General features: G+C 38.2%; 1 protein-coding gene across 3 annotated transcripts in view; it reads left to right on the top strand.

Annotated features, from left to right (window-relative positions):
• Positions 1–6673: 6673 nt before the first annotated feature.
• Positions 6674–15325, top strand: part of LOC148650762 (SH2 domain-containing protein 4A-like) — a 43588-nt gene continuing 34936 nt past the window's right edge. The window contains exons 1-2 of one of the 3 annotated variants that reach the window (XM_088604904.1): positions 6674–6939; positions 7838–8202. In XM_088604904.1, coding sequence (XP_088461030.1) covers positions 8016–8202 — 187 coding nt within the window. In that variant the 5' untranslated portion in view covers positions 6674–6939; positions 7838–8015. The remainder of the gene's footprint in view (positions 6940–7837; positions 8203–15325) is intronic. The other 2 variants (XM_088604901.1, XM_088604903.1) reach the window with 2 other exon arrangements.

Below are 15325 nucleotides of genomic sequence, written 5' to 3'. Positions count from 1 at the left end.
GTGTTATACTCTGGACACTAAAATGCTCTTGTGATTAGATTTGTTTTGAGAAGAACAAAGCCGTGCATATTTGATATACAGAATGAGATTTTTCTACTGCTTCACAATGGAAAGGTATGCTGCTAAATAAACATGACATTTTATGACCTTTTCTCCATTTGAGATATTTACAAATGTACCTTAAATGAATGTGCATTCTCTGAATCTAATGAACCCAGTTGGGGAAATCAGGCATCGCGCTTGTTTAACGGTCCATTGTCCTCTGTCTGTCACAGCCTGGCCAGCGGCATTTTCCACCACTGCACTCGAATTTTCACAAGGGCCCTTAGAGACAGTACAGACGCAGTTAAACAAGCCTTCACACAGCAGCCACAGTCTGACAGCCCTACTGTGGGCTTCAGGAAGAAAGCAGATTTATAAGGCTATGTGATGAGCTAATGTTATCTGCTAACTCTTGCGCAATAAATAAATGTGAGGTGAGAGACCACAATGGGGAAGTACCATGCCTCAGACTCATTATGGCCTTCCTATCTGCAAGCACAGCTCAGTTCTAAGAGCAATGTACAGTACACCTCTTAGCACACCAAAGTTACTATAAAATTCATTTTCTGGATGCTCAGAAGACTCGACAGGGAATAGAATCTAGAAACTCCATTGCCAAGTTGCAAATGTGGAAACAAAGAAAGCAGCAGGACATTATTAAGTATCATGTAAATGACCTGATTTGCAGAGTGATGAGAAATGATTGTACTGTATACGTAGAGAGGTTTTTTTCCTGTAGCAGGGTGCACAACACTATTCTAGGAGTGTTTGTAAGCTCCACAATGTTTTACCTATTCGAATCACCATATACTAAATACCTGGAGGAAACTATGGCTTCAGCCAGTTACTGTAAGTCCTGTAACTGAGATAAATGTTTAAGATAATAGTTTCCCAAAGCGGGCGTTTCAGCTTCATCTCAATCACTCCTGTCACAGGCTGCAATCACCCACAGCTCTGTGCAGATTGTTAAGCCCAGGAGGAAGCAGAAAGTTCTCATCAGGCTCACCTGGATAGGAGTATCCTGTGTATTGGGATGGAGATGAGTTAAAGAGCAACTTACCTCTTGTTTTACAAGATAGAACTGCAGTTACTGTTTCTAAATATGCCTTATTAGTTGAACCATGAAATAGTCGACTGTTACTCAAAATCACCCTTTCAGAAGATCTCCTGGACAAACTTTGCTGCCACAGAACATTTGACACACTAGAACTATAAGATACCTAAGGCTCCCACTCTGTCATTGAGGCAGCACAGTGTGGTAGTTCTTGTGACTGGCAGGAATCAGAGCACTTATTCCTGTAAACCATCCACTGCGCTTCTGTGGCAAACTCCAATAAAGATGATCCGGTGTTGATCAACTTTTGTTGTAATGGATTTTAAAAATCTAAGTATATGAAAACCCCCCAAACATGCAGACTTTACACTGCTGACGTCTGTTTCTATATTCATTTAAGAGTTTCCTGTCCCCCATGTCCCTGAGGTCATTTGTCAGTTTCTCTTTGTCTGCCTTCTCAGAGTTGCCTGTAAATGCACAACTTTCTTGGCACAAAGCCCTCACTGTTGAAAAAAAAAATTTCACTGGGCACTGAGCACTAATGGGACTTTCTGGTGAAACCTGATGCTCTGCAGACAACTGCTGGACCTCCATCTCCCCAAAGCAGTAGGAGACATTGGGGGGGGGGGCACTCCCTCTGTTTCCCAGAGCAGCTGCTCCTAGGCAGGCTGTCTGCTCGGGAGTGTGGGGTTTTATGGTGCATTAGTAACATTCACAAACTTCCAATAATGCTCTGAGCTTTAGAGACGTCATAGATTGTAGGGTTCAGGAAAAGACACATTCAATGCTATTTCTCTTTCAAAACTTTCTGTGAGATGATATCAGGGAGGTGGTTCCATATGTCCTCGTGCTATGAATTCTGAACTGAATTTGAAATCAATAATTGGGGTCAAGTTTATTCATTACCCGTAAAAGTATGAAGACATCAATCTCCTTCAGACGTTGTTTACCGACTCTAAAAAGGCTGAATTCCACCCTTCTTAACTCATCTGTTGTGTCTCTTGTTTGCCTCTAAATTGTCTCCAAGGCTTCTTTATAGTTTGTGAAACACAGAGCCTCCATGTATGTGGGGTAGTTAGGGGATTGTACAACTTCAGCTATAGGACTCTTGAGTTGCATTCTTTGTGCTTCAGTGCAGAGCCAATGTGTTCCATTTTGACTTTACTATTTGTGCATTTCCTAGAAATGTAGAGGGACCCATTTATTACAAAAACTAAACCTTTTCTGCTGTCATGCCTATTATAATTCTGTGCCAGCTAAAGTATCTGTGTCCCTAAAATATTGAACTATGTGAAATATTTCATATTTATATAAACTTTTATTTGCAATGTATTTAACCATTTCCAAATCTTAAATGGATAATATTGTATTGTCCATTTTATATCCATGTTTTTGGTTATTGTTTTCGTAGTTTTAAGACATTTAATTAATGTCCAATGTGAATTTAGTGTTATTTAAGTAAAAGGGAGAACAGTGGATCAAGAATCAAACAATGTAAAAAGAAAGAATTAAAAACTATCTTGATGGAAATTTATTTTTGCCAGTATATATTGAGTGATTTGTTCATTTTTATTTCTTCCCAGATTTGTGTACATAAAGGCTATGATAAATCATCCAAAACACCTCAAACATACAGTATTCCTTACTTTCTTCTTCAAACTCTATACCACCCATTAGATTGTATATTTGCAAAATATTTTTATGATTTTTTTTTATTGTCTAATAAGAACAAAAATGAGAGAGTGAAAAAAAAATAAAAAAATAAAGAAGTCCTCCAAAGTTGGGAGGGTGGAGGTGGGTTAAAAAAAAAGACAAAAAAGATTGTATATTTGAGATGTTTATATCTCCTAATCTTTATACAGTATGTTAAGAGGTCAATTTGCCAGGCACCTGTCCAGTTCTGAATAGAAACATTCAGAGTTTTCTGCACCCCTACTTTGTTGTTCAAATTTATATGACTATAGCAATTGCCCAGTTGAAGATGTTCTATATAAGAACTATATAAAACAGAAAGAAGAGTGAACCTATAACCAATACCTGAAGAACTCCATTTATTAACTTAACCTAGTTAAATGTTTTTTTCCCTTTTTCTTTCTGAATATTTACTTTTTCACACCCCACATACATATATTATGCAGAACACCTATTCTGTTCCATCAGAGAATTAACAATTAATTAAAATGGTATTGTTTCAAAAGCTTTCTGGATCCTGAAATTATCATATGATACATTCTACTGTTGCCAATTGTTATTGCAATGACAGGCTTGTTAAACTACCTTTTCTAAATCCATAATGAATAATCAGTGTAATTACACTGTTGATTTCTAGACTATTTTAGTCTTTTCACTAAATGTTTTCCTTAATAATACAATCATCTGGGAAACTTTCACTGAAGTTTTGATCTTTTTTCTTTGTTCAAAGCCAACAAATACACACTCAAATAGTATGTATTTGTATTTTAAGGGGGGAAATTCACTTATATTAAATAACTGAATAACATAACAGCAGAAAACATGGACTTGGAACTGTTCCTGAATCCATTGTGTGTATTGTCACAACTAACCCTCCCCATACACTATAACTTAGAAAACTCTAACTGTTGAATAAAACACACACACACACATACACATTCATTTCCCCAAAAGCACAGAAGAGCAGGTGTAACTTCAAAGGAAATGTATACCTCTGCTGTCTGCTAGCCTTACTTCTATTTGGGGAGTATATTCTACACAGAAGTGGTGCCAGATTATCATAGCAATGATGGCTCCAGAGAAATGCCTTTTCCTGTCAAAGGGACCACTAGAAGAAACAAAAAATGAATGAAAAAATAAACAAAGAAAAGCTCCAGGGTTGCCACCTGGCCCTGCAATCCCAGGATACTTTGCAGCATGACATGTTTTTAAAGTTTTCCCTAAACTAACAGAAATGAATGTGTAAATCGGGCAGTAAACCTCGACTAAGGTGGAAATGATTATAATTAAATGCACCCTAAGACAGCTGTTCTTGATTAATTAATTAAGACCACAAAAATGTTACAAATGAGAGGCCATTTGGCCCATTTAGTTCATTTGGTTACTATTAGTTTTGACACCTAATTAAAAATTAGACACTCCTTGATAGACACATGATACTCAAAGGTTGGAATTAAAACTGCCCATAGTTAATTAACATCCAGTAGAATTTTACAAATCTACTTTACAAAAAACCTCCTCTTTCTTGATGTGTCTTGTCTGATGTTAAATCTTCCTGACTAATTGGCTTTCCTGCTATTCATGCTCCAGACATGAGAATTACATCAAAGACTATTTAACTGTGATTTGGACTGTGATGCACTTGATAAAGTGTCCTTGTGGGTTAATTAATGCTGAATAAACGATAATCCCAGTGACAGACTTCTCTAAACACAAGAGTGCTCACAAGTTGTGTAGCATTATATAGGAGACTAAACAAGTAGAATCAATGCTGAGATTTATCGTTATTGAAGAAACTAAGATCCCTGGTAGAGATATATAAAAAAATGATTGCAGTGTCATGAAGCATTTTGGAATTACACATTGGATAGGTCCAGTCCAAGAGAACATATGAAGATCACGACCTCTGTTGCTTTCTTCCCAATAGACTATTTTTCTTTTTACTTCTTAATATGTTTTTTTATATTTTCAGATACAATTGCTATTTGATAAAGTAGATTTGTTCAGTCTAATTTTAATGAAGTGTAAAAAATAAATTGAACTATTGAGCAGCACATGAGAAGTGTATATATGCTAAGCAGCTGTCCATGATTAACTAATCAGTATCAGAAGTCTAATAGTACATACCATAGGGGTATCACATACAGTATGAAGGCTTTTTATTGAAGGCTAGCACAGGCTATTTTTCTACTTTATTGTCATAAGATTTATTTAGAAACTACAGCATGGGTATAGTTCATAGATATTATGGAAATTGATCCTGTAGAAAGCAGCCATTAATGTAATTGAATTATTTAAGAGGTAGTAAGCGATAATTATTCCACTGCTATGCCCACTTAATTAGGCCATGCCCAGGGAAAGGAGGAAGTGTGCGCTCATCCAGCCTGCTAACAGGGAAATGAGCATGTGTGTTTACACTCATCCAGCACTCTCACACTTGTCCAGCGCACTCACACTTTTCCAGTGTGCTCACAGTGAAATGAAGATGTGCACTCACACTTGTCCAGCGCTCACACTTGCCCAGCACACTCACACTTGTCCAGCGAGCTCACACTTATCCAGCATGCTCACACTTGCCCAGCGCACTCACACTTTTACAGTGTGCTCACAGTGAAATGAAGATGTGCACTCACGCATGTCCAGTGCGCTCACATTTGTCCAGCGCATTCACATTTGTCTAGAGCACTAACATTTGTCCAGCGGGCTCACACTTGTCCAGCACGCTCGAACTTAGCTGAGACACTCTGGATCCCCAATACAGGCTCTTATAAATGTCAGGAAATTAATTTCATTTTGCCTGGTTTTTATTTTCAGTATTTCTTTGTCAGTTACCCTTACGTTGAATTTGCTTTTAGTTTTCTATAAATGTATCAACCTAATTTGCCCAGCTAGTACTGATCATTGATTTCTTCTATTGATCTGACTTCTATTGATCTATTGAATGAACAGCTGATCAATGCTAATTACTCGAGGGAGGAAAGTATATGCATATGAGTGAAATATTCATCAACAAAGTAATTGTGAAAATGGAAAGCAAGTCTACATGATGCAACCTAATAATTTAAAAATGATAAAAAATAGACTCCTCCTACTAAAACATTTACCAGTTTTGCAAATAAGACTTAACATTCATATTCGAGGCTTTAAAAATCCGCCCTATCAAAAAATCTCTTGAAAATATATGACAAGGTGTTGACAGTAACTGGTGCCTATGGTGAAGAATATACCAGATACTGTACATAAGCCAATGCATTGTCCCCCAATTACATAAAACAACATAAATATTGATCCAACTGGGAGAGAATGGAACAAGCCACAAACAGAAGCAATGTCTCCAGGCTCCATGGCTCAGTCACGGCTCGTGCTCTCATCGATGTGCTGCAGCCTTGCTATCAGACAGGAGCAGGGGCTGCCTGCAGTGCCTCAGCCATCAATACGCAAATCAGAAGCTGACCGAAGCCTAACAAGAGTGAAACCGATTGCATGTACAGTAGTTTGTGTAATACTGTTCTACTCAGGGTGGATGGCCCCACTGAAAAAAAAAATATAGAAAAAAGGTTTTTAATTAAATTAGTTGCGATGTGAATTTCAGGTATCAAGGTGATGGTTTAAATATTTCTTTATTTCTGTCAGATAACTGCTTTACCTAACAGAATTAATGGACTTGTTTAGCTTTTCTGGGCTCTGGAGTGGATTATCATCATCATCCACTTAACAGAATTCTTCCAGGAATAGGAGAGAGGGGAAAAAGAAAATGCACATGGGACAACAGGAGGAGCCAGCAGAGCCAGTTAGTCAGGAATTCTCATTCTGGGCAGACCGAAGAGTTTTGATTTCTTAATTTTGTTTTTTGATGTTTTTTGCAAACAGCACTTCACTGTGATTCCCCCTGCCACCACTATTCTGTTCAACAGGATGCTAGCTGTTAGTTAATCCCTCAGCTATTTGAGCTGAGCTCTGTTTCCTGACCAATTTATTGTTCTGCTTTACATTTAAATGAGAAGGGCTCTTACAGAGAGCACATGGAATGCTTTGACGTCACCACCCCAGCCAGCTACAAAAGCATGAAAACACACTGCAGCCTGCACTCCCACAGTGGATCAGGAATCTCTGCTGATGTGTTCAGTGCAGACTGGATGGCCAGGATTTCTGTAAGTAAGATCCTACGCTCGCGTGCTGAACTGTTTTCATAGAGACCTGTCAGACTGGTGTGAAAGTCTCAGTCTCACTCAGAAGAGCTTTTCTTAGTGCAGTAAACACACAGATTAAGAAGCTCTACAAAGTAACTTAACTGCAGACTGGGAATGCTGAATGACATTACTAAGCTGCTTCATTTTATTTTCTTGAAGAGTGCTTGTGTGTTTATCATTACTGCAGCTGTTACTATTGTTGTTTGATTTTCTTACCAATACTGATTATCTGAAAAGCACTTTAATTTTCACTGTGTCTGTTCTCTTAAAGGAAACATTCCAAACTGTTTAGAAAAAACAGTGTAGTGCAATAATGACATTGCATGTTTAATGGAGCTTCTTAAAGTACCGTCATACTAAAGAAAGTGAAAGATTTTAGACTGACCTACAGCCATGAAAAACTGTCTTTGTTCTTATGTAGGGAATATGTATCCTTTGGGAAAAATTGTAGAGACCAAAGGAAGAGTTTCATATTTTCACTTAGCCTCTTTGTGTCTCTACTCCTATAATCTCTGTGTGTGTGGTGAAAGTTTAGCGAAAGTTAAGAAAGTGTAAGTGTGTGTCGTAAAAAATACTTAGAAAGCGACTTGAACTCTCCCTTATTAGCGAAACGAAACAAGGAATGTCCTTTTAGCCAGTTATGCTGGTATTTGTCAGAAAAGCAGGGCTCTGACTCTGATTGCTTAAACTGAATGTCAATGTGATCCTATTATTTCAGTATATTTTCCATGATGACATATTAACAAATAAATCAACAGTAATTGCATGCTTTTATTGCAACGTGCTTCAACTTGCCAACTTTGAGAAACAGCTGAGCTCCAGATGTTTTAACTAAAGCTTTCAATTTTGTGCATTGTAGATGGCTATTTGACAACTGATTGCTGAAGAAAGAATAGAAGGTATGAGAGACCTCCACACTCCCTGGATGATAAAGGAATCTTTTGTTTAAAGAAATCACACTGATCTGTACGGCATTCTGCCTGTAAAAGAAAAGCAGCTTCCCTTGTCCAGCTTTTGGCTCGACCCTTTGAGAGAACATGTTGCAGCAGATCTTAAAAGACATGTACATAGATCCGGATGTTTTGGAGGCTCTTAATGAGGAGCAGAAGAAGATTTTGTTCTTGAAGATGAGGCAGGAACAAGTGAGGCGCTGGAAGGAAAGGGAGGAGAGTCTGGAGAAGGAAGGGGCGAGCTCTGTCCTCGGCAAGCCGAAGCCGAGGAAAGGTAAGGCCATGCGCATGCTTGCAGCACCGTGGTGGAGCTGCGGAATGTATGTTACTCCCTTCCTCAGGCCAGGCAGGCTGCACTCCATTTGTCTCGTGTTATGTGGGTTTCTTCAAACTAATCTTGCTTGTCCTCTAAAAACATTTTTAAGCTCTAAAGTTTAAATCCAGTCATGAATGCTCTTCCAAATACACAGGATAAAAAGAAACATTTGTTTTTTAACTGCTTTTTTTCTTTACATAAAGATTTTCCCTGTTCAAAAACCTGACTGTACTCCTCAACAAAAATTGTTTTGGTCAATTCAGTAACTGTGAGGTAACACATGCGTTTATGTCATCAGAAGATTTTAATGGAAACACTTCACTTCATTTTAACTGATTTTCGATTAGAGTACAGTAATCAGGTTACTGCACCACAATGGCAACTAAAATAAGAATGAAAAAATATTTAAAAAAAGGAAATAAAGATCAAGTAGCTGAAAAAAAAGAATGCTAACAGCCAAATGTTGTATTTGTGCCATCTCTCCACTTCCTACTTCCGTTAGTGTTGTTTAGTGGTGAATCCATCCCCCAGCCAGAATGGCAGCTGGCGAGATAAGTAGATCAGGGGTGAGTTCTGACAACAGGAATGTAAGGAATGCCTCTGCTTAAACCAGGAATTTTGAAGTTTGAGATGAGTGGGAAAGAAGGCCTGGTCTCCCCCTCTCTGAAGGGCTGATACTTCTTGTGATTTCCTTCGGAAAGAGAAAATTAGTTCTTTAAGAAACAAGCTAACTCACTAGCCAATCGGATGAAACAAACATTTGTGTTTCAAGCGCTTATTTCACAAGCCTGGGAGAAATTGTTTTGTAACTGGTTTATCCTGAACTATTTCTGGCAGAAGTGGAATCCTGCCTATCCAGATAGCTGTTGTTTTTAACTCTCTTCATTGTTCAAGTCAGAGGTTTCAAATACTCTAAAAGCACAAATTGAAGAAATGGTTTGAATTGGCAATAAAAAGCATTATTTTGTGAAGGGGGGTGCAATGGCATATACCCATCTTGTTTCTTCACAAATTCCAGGATTAAAAAAAACTTGGAGGAGAGGAAAAATATTAAAATGAAAAAACATGTGAATGCGTGAATAAAATTCAGAAGTAATAATGCTATATAGAATTGACAAATAAGCACAGAAAATTGAATATGATGTCTTTAACAATTTACTATGGCTTAGAAAAAAAACTCCATCCAACAAATATATACAGTATCATTCCTGGAAGAAGACTGCAGGGTCCCATTGGACAAAAGCCACAAAGTTGGACTGGTACAGTAGGCTGGCAAAAAATTACTGCTGGACTAAGTTACGAATATATACAGTATATATGAATGTAACTGTTTGTGATATAATATTTCTTCTTTCATCCACAACTGACTGTTTATTATCCACTCAGTTAACTTAACTACAAATTACCCTTTCTCCACATTATCTGTTTAAACCTTAATTACAGAAAAAGAAAAAACATCCTTCCTTTTAGCAAAAAGACCTTTTTGTTATATGGTATTTCAAGGTTTCCATGTGCAAAAAGTTTAATACAGTTCTGCAAAAATGCTGTAGTGTTTTTGTACGAACCCAATGCCAGAGTGAGATGGAAGAGAGGAGAACAGACTATTCTTTATCTGTGAAGTTAAAGCCATAGGAACACTGTGCACATGGACAAGATTCCTTAGACTACAGCCTGGCAAGTCTTAGTGCTCCAAGGAGCAGCTGTTCATTTCAATGAAAAGATCTCGTTATTTAATTTGAATGCTGCAAGGTATTGATTGAGTCACTGGATAATGGATAATGAATGCGTGCAAAAGCAAAACACAATGATGCATTTTACATATTTTACAAGCCTGGCACCTAAAAAAACTTTCAGCACAAGTGTGATGGCAGGCTGGCATGATTTCTTTTAAAGACATTTTCTTCTATTCCCTGCACAGTTTCCTTTTTGAGTCTTGCACCTGGGAATGTGGAAGGAAGAGGTTTGGAGTTTGTGAGCTTACAGTTCCTCTCTGAAGCTTTCCAATACCCTGTCCAAAACAATAGAGCCAGAATATAAAGAGGAAACAACATATTTAGAGTGTGCTGCACTTTTGGAGAGCTGTACAGCTGAGGGATGACTGTCTGTATGTAATAAATTAGGAAAGAGGAGACAGTTATCTGCTTAGGGATGCAAAGATACGAATGAACTAATTAGTCACTATTGCAGATGAAGAAGAATGAACAATGCTGTTCTTTCACCTAGCTTCACTGTTCATGGAATTCACTAAAATTCTCTGATTTAATAGAATGTTATCAAAGAAACATTGACACCACAGTGAAAAGACTTGATTGACTGGAAAGGATTAATACATGTAATGCTATTTATAATTCAGAATAACCTGGATGGAGAAACGGTTGAGGAATTAATACGAAGGGGTCATATTGAAGGGTCATGTTGAACGGGTCAGAAATAGCCAGTGGCTCTCAGTTGAAACCTTTTTTTAATACAGGTGGGACAGACGTTTTTCAAAAGATTTTTTTGAGAACTACCTTGTCTCAGAACAGAAAAACAACAAGACCCTGAACAGTGTACAACATCCCTCAACTACAGCCCCCCATCTCAGTGGTCCCACTTTCCATGTTTCAAACCAAAGGAGCAATAAGCAGAGGTCAGACAGCTGGGACAGGTGCAGTGAGCAGAAACAATTTGACCACATCTGCATGTCCAGCTCTGAGTCAAACTCCTTCTGGAATAATGGAAAGAGAGTGTGAGGCAGTGTCTGCTGCTGCGTGCCTAATATGGATGAGGCAGCGAATGCTCTCAGAGGCAAGATGCCTTTTATTAAGGCCTGTCTGATGGTTGTGCACCAATTTAGTTATTAAGGTGAGTGCATCTTGGCATAGTTACAGCAGTTAACAACCCTCAAAAACTAACCTGACTGAATGGCAGTTTGTATAATTTCACATAGCAAGGGACCTGACTGGGGCCATACTGTTATATAAAATTAAACAGAGACACCGTCAATGCCTGGAGATTTACTCTTTGTTGTGTCCTGAACTGACTCCTTTAGTTCAGACAGGAATATATGCAGCTTCTCCAGTACAGATGACTCTACAGGAGAAAGACCAGGTGAATGAAAAGACTGGAGAAAACTCCTACACTTTCCCTGCAGAAATAGAATGCCTGAGCTGTATTATTCAGTGCAAAACAGGTGAAATGTGGAGTTCACCTGCATAGGATCTGACAGTAATACCCCCTGTGCTGATCAAACAGCAGGAGCATCTGCAAAGTGTTCATTTCTGCAGAATCTCAAAGCTCGTAAATGGCTCAGCCAACTGCCATTAAAGTAATAGTTCTGTCTTGATCTGCTTTTGAGAAATTCAGTACAATATCCAGGCAAGAAAAGTAATGTTGTTCCTGCAAGGTTACATTACATCGCAGTAGTATCAGAAAAAAAACGTTTCTGAGTCTGTCCTAGAAAGAACTCGAATTACAATTGAATACTTTTACTAAGAGATTTATACAGTCATGAGGCCAATACAGTAAAATTATCCTTATTTAAGCCTTTAACTGCTTCCCATGGAAAGGAAGGATCATGGACTGAGGCACAGTTAAATACCCAAAGTGCTCTAATTTAGCTTGAAAATACCTTCGGAAGATTTTTTGACACCTACAGTATCTATAAAAATACCAGCAGGGGACACATGAGGATACATCAGTTAGTACCAGCCTGCAGAATGTGATAGCATAGTAACAAGGGCAGTACTCCTCATTGAGTTATATGTAGCCAAAAAGGTACTTTGGCAGAGGGGTTAAATATATGTATACCGTGACATTATCTACTACACCATGATTAGGCCTATGATTTCCCTTTGCTTCTAAAGTTAGAGACACTTATCACCTTCTCTTTTGATATTGTAAGGTCTGTGATTTATACTTGCACCCATAAACTGAAACAAAACTATTTTCTGTATCTGAAAACCAAGTTTCATTCCAAGGGTTCATCATCCCTGTTTAAAACAGAAAATTGGTGTGAAGACACCAGAATGACAGCTTGACAGCAGCATGACGACAACACAGAGACAGTGTGAGGACAGCACAGAGACAGCGTGAGGACAGCACAGAGACAGTGTGAGGACAGCAATGGAAGCACATTGGGGAATCAAGAGCACATTGTGTCATCTTGCTAAAAGACACGAGTTATTGCAACATCCTTTACACTTGGTTTTGTCTCTGAATAATGGAGAAGACTCTGAAGAAAGAAATAATCGTTTCTCCTCTCTTTAATAACATATGGAAGCTAGTCAGTTTTGGAAAAAGTTAACTTTACTGTGAAGAACCGTAGCTGGATTTTAGGAAAATAGTGCACAAAAAATATTTTGAGAAAACCTTTTGAAAATGGTGCTGCTGAATCACACCTGAAAAAGAATGCTTCCACAAAAACACTTCACAAATATTAAAGTTAGAGAGCAACGGGAATGTTATTGCTTTTAAGGAGCTAGTTATATTTGTTTTGTTTGTACTGTATGTGTTGTTATGAAAAGTAAATATAACAAGAAAATATTTTTTATCAGAAGTCCGATTTACTTTAAATGAAGTACTACAAAACATAAAAGATTTCTCAGTGCCAATAGCGAACAATTGACTAGTGTATTTAAAGAAGAAGTAATAGACAGTTGTTTAATTCAGTGTAATACTTTCAGTCACTCCTTAGTGGATAGTGAGAAGCGGTTTAGGGAAGCAAAACTCTGGTGTCCAGATGCCTCTGGACTTCACTCATTTGTTTTAACAAAGCTGTCATTCTCTTTGGGTTGCATTAAGTAATCTAGAAATGATTTATAAGTGACTAAATTGTAGTCTTTAAAATGTATTAAAGAAGAACTTGTGTTGTCTGATTCTCTGAGAAGTGCTTAGATGCAAACCCTTTGATAACAGTACACCGTATACAATCTGGTACAACAGCTTATTATCTGTTTCCAACCAAATGAAAGTTTAGCACATACTGTATGGCCACAGTTTCCCTGTGATTTTACCAAACCTGTACAATTACTTGGTGTTACTGTGGTTTCCACACAACTGTGCATTACTACACCCAGCTTGGTTTTTAATTTGAAGTGCACACTATAATGTAAAGGTTTAGAAAGTCATGCCTATTGGACCATCTTGTTAAACGTTCTTAAAATGTCTAAGCACCACTCAAGTTGGGTGTGTCTTCTTCTTTGTGAAGCAAATACATCAGTTTAGCAGCCAGGATTAGGTGTGTAGTCCTGTAGATTCCCACAGGCTTGAAGTGACGCACTGTAGGGGGAAGCTGCAGTTCTTTTCAGATGCCTGGAAATGACAGGCACAGGTCTGGCCGGTCAGAAGGCAGAGGTGTAGCAGGTACATGGTGGGAAAGCAGGTGAAAGTTTGTAATAACACAGCCAGGTGACGCAAAATGAAAGCAATGGTGTGTGTTACACCTACTGTACTTATGCACACAGTCATTGCATGCAGAAGTAAAAACAATAGATATGAGCGGATACCCTAAAAAAGACAATACATTTAGATAGTTGTATCTATCTATTATCTCTTCCCTTTTGTGCCTGGCAAGGAGCAAGGAGACATGCCAGTCCCTATGGCATTAAGGTGGTTTTAGTTTTCCAAACAGACTGGTAATTCTTTTGTTTTTATAGAAGATCAGAATGAAAACCTGAACTGGGATAAATCTAAATTCAAATTATAAGAAATCGGATGGCCCATTTTAACAACCTTCATGCAATATTTTAACAAAAGACAGGCATTTAAGCATATTGAACAATACCTGCCATTATACTGTACTGGTACTAAAAGGATTGGAGCATTAGAACAGTGTGGAGCAACTAGAACAAACACTACTTATGCTAAACAAAATTGGAAGATCGCTTTAGAAAATAAGATGTGGTTTCAGAAATAAAAAAGTAACTCCTGATCACCAGTTTCACCTGTTTCCTTCTCAGGTTTCTGCCGCACCCTTAGGATGATCGCAGAAAACCAGTGCTGCGCAGTTGTGCTCTGTAGCCCACTGTCAGGCAGGCTGCCTCCTTTTGTGAGTCTGAGACTGAAAAAAGGGAAGCTTAGGTGTGAGCAGGAAGACAGAAGTGGGTATATTTACCAAGCAGAGGGTATTCTGGCAGACAGGCCTGGCCAGACTGAGCACACGCTGCCGAGAGACACTCAAAGTCTGGGCAAGGCCCCCTACTGCCTCAGCTGAGGGAGCTTTCTGGGAGAGTAGATTGGTTCAGTGTTACACATTGAAATTGCTAGAATTTTAAACATTAAAAATCCGTATTTTCCATCTCTCTCTTGTCTTGGCTGGCACTGACGATATGATTTGTTGTTGTAGTTGTTGTTTCAAAGTTTAGGAAGAAAGTCCTGTGAAATTCTCACAGTGTATTGCAAAGAAACTTACAAGTAGAGGGAAACGATGATGATGATGCATTAAAGGGTATTATGTGGGCGGTATTGAATAGTTTGTAAAATACCCCTCTTCACAGAGAAAGCTGAGAAATCGCCAATGAAATGTTCAGACCTTAAAGACTCAGATCAATTTTACTGAGGCCCAGAGCAACAATCATGTGACTGAGATAAAAAAAACATGCCCACAGAACAAAAAGGTAATTCCTGTTTGTGTTAGCCACGACAGCATTTTCTCTATTTTTAATGTTAATAGAAACTTGCAGTTAACAAAAACACACTCGGTTTCCTTCAGGTACTCCAGACAAGTTCATAGTCTTTTACATTAGAAGAATGTTATGAGCTTACCTTGACTTTAACCTGCTTGGTTAGAGGGGAGGTGACCTGCCATATAAACAAGGCAGGTCAGCCTCCTGTGTGAAAATTAAAGATATGATGGACTTGTCATTCTCCTGAATGTCCAAAACTCCATTAATCGCAGAGTACATCAGAAAAAGTTAAATTTTCAGTGTACAGAAACATTTTCAGGAAATATGGTCAAGAAATTATTACTATGTATTTTGCCATGCCTAGTGAAAGGATCATTGAATAAATGAAGGGGTTTTGAAAGAACAAAGAAAAGACCTTTCCAAACTTTTTATCAGGTGTGTTTCTGAAAGATACACTTTTGATAAAATTTGATTGT

Source organism: Lepisosteus platostomus, chromosome 13 (genome assembly GCF_059453375.1).
Source record: "Lepisosteus platostomus isolate fLepPlt1 chromosome 13, fLepPlt1.hap1, whole genome shotgun sequence".
NCBI lineage: Eukaryota > Metazoa > Chordata > Actinopteri > Semionotiformes > Lepisosteidae > Lepisosteus > Lepisosteus platostomus.
The sequence above is the reverse complement of the archived record's forward strand: the minus strand, read 5'-3'. Positions and strand labels throughout refer to the sequence as shown.